The 6,000-nt window shown below is 40.2% G+C and overlaps 2 protein-coding genes across 9 annotated transcripts in view; both read right to left on the bottom strand.

Moving 5' to 3' along the window:
* Positions 1-2,039, bottom strand: part of LOC102305530 (myelin basic protein) — a 14,759-nt gene extending 12,720 nt beyond the window's left edge. For all 7 annotated transcript variants that reach the window (XM_005937684.3, XM_005937683.3, XM_005937687.3 and 4 more), the window contains exon 1: positions 1,720-2,039. In XM_005937684.3, coding sequence (XP_005937746.1) covers positions 1,720-1,839 — 120 coding nt within the window. In that variant the 5' untranslated portion in view covers positions 1,840-2,039. The remainder of the gene's footprint in view (positions 1-1,719) is intronic.
* The window catches only part of mbpb (myelin basic protein b), a 47,268-nt gene continuing 43,057 nt past the window's right edge, over positions 1,790-6,000 (bottom strand). For both annotated transcript variants that reach the window (XM_042227043.1, XM_005937682.2), the window contains one exon: positions 1,790-2,262. In XM_042227043.1, the coding sequence (XP_042082977.1) occupies positions 1,973-2,262 (290 nt within the window). In that variant the 3' untranslated portion in view covers positions 1,790-1,972. The remainder of the gene's footprint in view (positions 2,263-6,000) is intronic.

Raw genomic sequence — 6,000 nt, 5'->3', positions numbered from 1 at the left:
TGTATGTATGTATGTATGTATGTATGTATGTATGTATGTATGTATGTATGTATGTATGTATGTATGTATGTATGTATGTATGTATGTATGTATGTATATATATATATAAACCATTTTATCCTGAATCTTACACTGAAAACAATTTCATGGCTGGCATAAGGCAAAGGGAAAAATGCATATTTTCATGTTGTTCAATGATTTCTCTGCAATTATTATGTACCAAAGCACTCTGATTAGCACTCTGCGGGGTTAGAAGAGCTTTACAAAAGGAAAAAGCATACAATCAGAGAGATATTGTTGCCCACAGGAATACGCTCACCATACCATATGATTCCTTTCAAACTATTATCATGTTTTTAGACAGCTGTCACAGTGAGTAGACGTGACTCGTGATCAAGCGTGTACAGATCAAGCGCACTTCCATTCCTTCTTTCTCAGAGAACTACATTGCAGGCTCAGCTTGCTGCAGTAGCATCATCAAGACAAGCAGATATACTCAGCGCTGTGTGGTAAACTCTCTGCGCTCATAAACCAGATTAGGTGCTGAAGCTTGGAATTTTCTATTTCGTCACCACCTCCAGAGGGCATCGCTGAATGGACCGAAAGCGAGTGGAGCCGGCTGAGCTGTGGCAACGCTGCCAAGACTGGTGCCAGGAGAATAAATGGAACATTTGCTATCACAAATGTTCAGACTATTGGCAGGCACTATAGCAACATATATAAAAAAAAATGTTGTTGTTGTTTTTTTGTTTGTTTGTTTTTTAAAATGGGATTTTCTTTCTCTCTTACTTAATTTTTTGAACAAAGTGGGCCTCACAGGAATACTGTTAAAGATTTGCTACTGTTCATAAAGGAGGTCATCTCAACAACATCGGAGTACATGGTTATTAGAAAGCAGCGCAGGCTCAGATGCTTCATAATCGCTCGCCTGCCAGACAAGCCTGTTCTTTCTTAACAGGATGCAGACTTGTATATTCCCAAACCTGGGATGATATTAAGCTCCTACACTAATATACTTATTTATATGCTAATACACTGTACATGTACTACTTGTTTGATCAGTTGTAGCATCATTTCATCCTCAACTTTGAAAGTGACTTAGCAGACTGTGGCAACGTGCAAACAGTAGTGAAGTACCTCCCTGTGGCTCGTTTATCAAATTATAGCTTACATTTTTTTTTTTTTTTTTACATACAAGGAGGTGAATTTCCCAGCTTATCATCACCATCATTGCAAAAAGTACCTGAACTGAGCTGTTCTCCAGTTTGACAAACGTTCCAATTAACAACAAGCTTAATGACAGCAACATGTGAAACACTATAACGTTACATCTAGAGATATTAGATCTGACTGAAGAGGAAAATGTTATTAATGTCAGTACCATTCAAATAAACAGAATAAAGAAATATTCTTAAATGGGTCAAAATCACAGCGTCTTTAGAATTAAAACAAAAACAAAATGAAGAAAATAACCCCCGCCCAAAGTCATTATCCAGTGTCGATTCAGGATCAGCCAGGTAATGTGAATCGCATGACAATGTCAGACTTTGGTTTAACATAAAATCAACAGTAAAACCAACACTATTATACATGACAGATATCTGACAACAGATTCTAACAATGTGTGTTAGCGAATCACAAGTAACAAGTGGTTCTGGGAGCCACTCTGCAGAACAAACTAAGGTACATAAGAAGGACTGAATCTCTTGGTTTCCTCACCTTGCCCTTCCTCTTCTTGTCCCCTCCAAAGAACTTTCCAATCTGATCCAGGAGGCCGGGGTTCTTCTTCCTCCGACCCAGGCCGAAGGCGGCCTGTGCAGAGCTGCTTGCGGATGCCATGGTTGTATTAGCAGTTGGTATTACGCTTGTTTGTGTCAAATGTGGGGTTCTTGCGTCTCTCTTAAATGAGAGCCGACAGAGGAGGAAAAAGAAAAAAATAGAGGAAAGGGAGGGGAGGAAAAAAAAAGCTAGCCTAATCTAGGTCCTGTTCTTGGCTCTCCGACCCGCACTCTGAAGCCGCTCCGCTGTGCTCCTGGATGGTCTGCAGCTCGTCCGATTCGGAGGGTCGGTCTTTGAAGGTGTTGTCCTCTCGGCCCGGGGCATCTCGGGAGAAGAGGCGGACCAGGTGGGGGCGTGGTGTGGCAGCGTCAGGGTCAGCTGTGCTGGCGGGGCTCCAACACTGGTGGGGGTCTGTGGAGTCAGTCACCGCTGGCTTCTCCGAGACGCAGCCATTGTTCTGGTTCGCATCTGCCTCACTCAGGCCTGCGCGAGAAACAACAAGGGTCATCTATGGGCTTGGGCCTGCATGGCACACAACAAACCCAGAGCAGCACAATGGCTTCTTTTGATGAGAGCAGGGCCTTCCTGCTGCAGCGAAGACCAACAGAGCTAATACAATTTACATGTTAGCTGCAATGAAACCAACCAGTGAGCTGGAAAAGGTGTGAATGAGGCATGAGTAACTGAAAGATGTTCAGTAAGTTAACTACTCCCTTCTCAGGGGCTCTTACCACATTGTGGGCTCTACTTGTGTGCTGTAGTAGGTGGGATCACTAGTTTTGACTCAAACACAAGTAATTAGACTCTTTTTTTTTTTTTTTTTTTTTTTTTTTGCAATAATTCAACTATTTCACTTTACAAGAGCAGTTTTAAAACAATCACTCTGAAACTTGACAATGGCAACGGATTATCTTCCCATCGTGGCACTTTTTCGCTTCAACTCAGGGGCGGCTCTACGGGGGCAATCCCCCCCCCCCCTGCTGTAGAGCCTTGCCCCCCCCCACACACTCTCTGAATCGTCCACTCTGACAGCTATCCGTTAAACTGGCCAGCTCCCACAGCAGAGGACATCCAGTGCATTCCTCCATCCAAAACAATACGCACACTGTACTGACAGAAATGGTGTAGCACTACACCAGAGAATCTGCATGCTAATGCTGGCTGAAACAGTGGTCTTTTGTCACAGCTGCATAGTTATTACAAATAAACAAAGGGCCCACTGTCACTAAAATAACTCCTATAAGTATGGATTTTCAGCCCGATGCACGGTGACACTTATCCGATTTAGGACCCGAGAGCTACCAGGCTGCTGGCTGTGGGTATAGAGCAAGTTTGGATCTAGTCTATGCAGAAGTTAAGCTTTGATTTACCACAATTTTAGGTGGAATTACTTCTACAGAAACTCATCCAATGAGTCTTCTTTTCTTCTGGAAGATTTACATCTCGTGAATCACTTAAAGATCAATTGAAAGATGGGTCATTCCATCATCCATTATTCCGCCTATTTTAACAAGCCAATACTCAGACATTTATTGATGTATCCGTCCCAAATTACAGATCCTGATTAATTATAATGGTAACAAAGACCAGTGAAAATTTCAGGCTTTTATCTTTATTAGTTTAAAAAAAAAAAAAAAGTATATTCACATTCAAACATCGTCTCAGATCTCAGAAAAAAAGTGAAAGGGGTACATTTTGTTCTTACTTACAGCTTTTAAGACAGACTGACACATAATGATGATCAGCCTCTCACCCAGCTTTTTAAAGACAAAACATAAATGCCTATACACACTGCTTTTGATTGTGTCTGTCCAAAAGGTTTTGCAATAAAAGTCTCACATCACCATAGAGAAAGAAAGAAGCTGTTTTTTTTAAAAAAAACACCACCATTTCTAAAATGACGTTTAAAGTGCCTTATTAAACAGATCTAATAATGCAGGTATTTTGCTACCATTGCTGCTTTTTCATCACTTATTCAATCCCAATACTTTCAGGTTGCCCAGTTACCTCTAATACCCTTGCAATTTAATGCCAGGAAAGGTGTGAGAGCCTCTGAAGAAAGCCATATCCTTTAAAAGGCCATTTTGAGAAAGCAAGGCCCTGTAATCTAATAAAAATCTTTCAGGCATAACATTTGCTTTAAGGCAGGTGAGACATCCAGTTCAAAGACCTCTTATAAAGAGTTTATATTAGCTACAGAAATACTTACGAATAAATAAAATGTGCAAAAAAGGTCTAGTCAAATACGATGCAGCTCATATTAAAGCCAAAATTGCCACAACAACCTATTCACTGTATTATTCTCATTTTTTCCTTAGGAAAAAAAACAAAAAAACAAAAAAAAACAGGCTGCTTTAAGTTGTAGTCCTAGCACTGATCCAGTTCTTCACCACCAAATTGGTGTGAGGCCAATAGCCTGTGTGCTGTTACTACAGTTTGTTCACATATGCAGCCAATAGTAAGGCTCAGTGTAACTCTGTGTTTGAGGTGCTGTATTGATCTGTGGCATTTCCAAAGGAAAGTCTTATTCATCTCATTTGCTTGAAGCACCAAATACATACTGCACTATGACAAAAAATTATTTTTATATTGTTTTTAGATTCTTATCTACAACAAGAATACCATCAGGGATCCATTTGATGGCCTTCAAATTCTGCAGCATTGCAATGACCTGAAAGTTAGAGCCAGATACCATAAGAAATTTCCTCACAGGCATGAGCAATAAGCAACAACAAGCCCCGGGTGCTGGAGTAGTGCTATATATGATGGATGTAGCCACTTATGCCATACATTGGCTTTTTGACTTAGTTTCACATTTTGTTCTTTTTTTCCCTGTCCATTTTTAAACCTAATGGTAGCGGTGGGAGATATATCGAATATACTCGATGTATTGCGAATTCTTCCACGTGTGATGGTTAAAATGGCTTTAGCGTAACCATCGAGTATAAATTGCCAGGGAAATATTGAGCTGTTTGCATCTAATTCACTGTGAGTTTTCTTTCCCCAACATCCAGCGAATGCATCCCAACTCTAAAATTTTCTACCTAGCATATAAACACATACTGAGCATGCATGTTTATAATCTACCAGATAGGAAAAAAAATATGGCGACAGCAGGAGTTTCAGACGAGCGAGGGAATGAGACCCTCTGTTGTTTGGATTTCCCTCTTGAACAAAATGTTATATATATCACACAAAGCAGGGATAGTATATTAAAATGCTCAACAGGTTTTGTGGTATCAGTTATTGCACAGCAAACTGCAGAATTAATAAGACAATCTTTTTTTTTGTTTTGTTTTTTTAGTGGTCTGCCCATGAGGCCTTTTAGATTTCCATCATCTGCTTTTTTCCTCAGCACAGTGGTGCTGGCATCACCTAACGCAATACCAAGAAAATACAAATTACACTGAATAATATCCTGACATGCAGTAACTGCAGGCAATAACATGCCAGCATAGTATTAACTACATGTTCATCTTATATTACCAGAAATAAGGTTGCATGCTTGTGAGTGAGAGCTTAATTAGTGAACTCCGTGTGTGCTTATGACAGCCGGATAGCACACATGTGGGTGACTGACGGGGCTGTTGATCAATGCTGATGACTCAGAGATTACTGAACCAATATGTTGGCATTTGAAGCCAATCTGGACTCACTCAACAAACCATACTCTGGTGGACAAACACCCCCCCCTCCTCCCTAACATGCAGACATATCATCAGCTGCCTAATGATGAAGGGTAGAAGATGACAAAGTGACGTGAACCCATTTGTTTAAGTCCTAAACTGTGAAAATGTTATTGTTACCGTTCAATGATCGATCATCGTCACCTTTAAGTGGTTCTATTGGATCTCTTATGAGATAAGGCTGTTTTGTGTCCATTACCATTCTGCGTACAGTGGAGCAGACTGCCATCTGTGTTTTTGATCTACCTTAGTCTTCTATTTGATCAAACAACAGCCGAGGCAAAAAGCCATCAATTGTGATTGTGACCTGCTGCTTTCATTTTGTCTACTGCTTATTTTGCACCCTATTATCATTTGTCTATAAAAAATTAAACTGCTGAAAGAGTCTATCTGAAAGATTACCAGATTGCTTTGGACACACGGTTTTAGCTCAACGAACAAAACATGCTGAGAGTGAAATTAGATGGACGTTAGATAGAAGATTTTGATTTAAAATCCCCCAAATTCATATTAAGTTGTCAAATTTAATTGGGAG

This window comes from Haplochromis burtoni, unplaced genomic scaffold (assembly GCF_018398535.1).
Source record: "Haplochromis burtoni strain Fernald_Lab_line unplaced genomic scaffold, NCSU_Asbu1 Contig_240, whole genome shotgun sequence".
NCBI lineage: Eukaryota > Metazoa > Chordata > Actinopteri > Cichliformes > Cichlidae > Haplochromis > Haplochromis burtoni.
The sequence above is the reverse complement of the archived record's forward strand: the minus strand, read 5'-3'. Positions and strand labels throughout refer to the sequence as shown.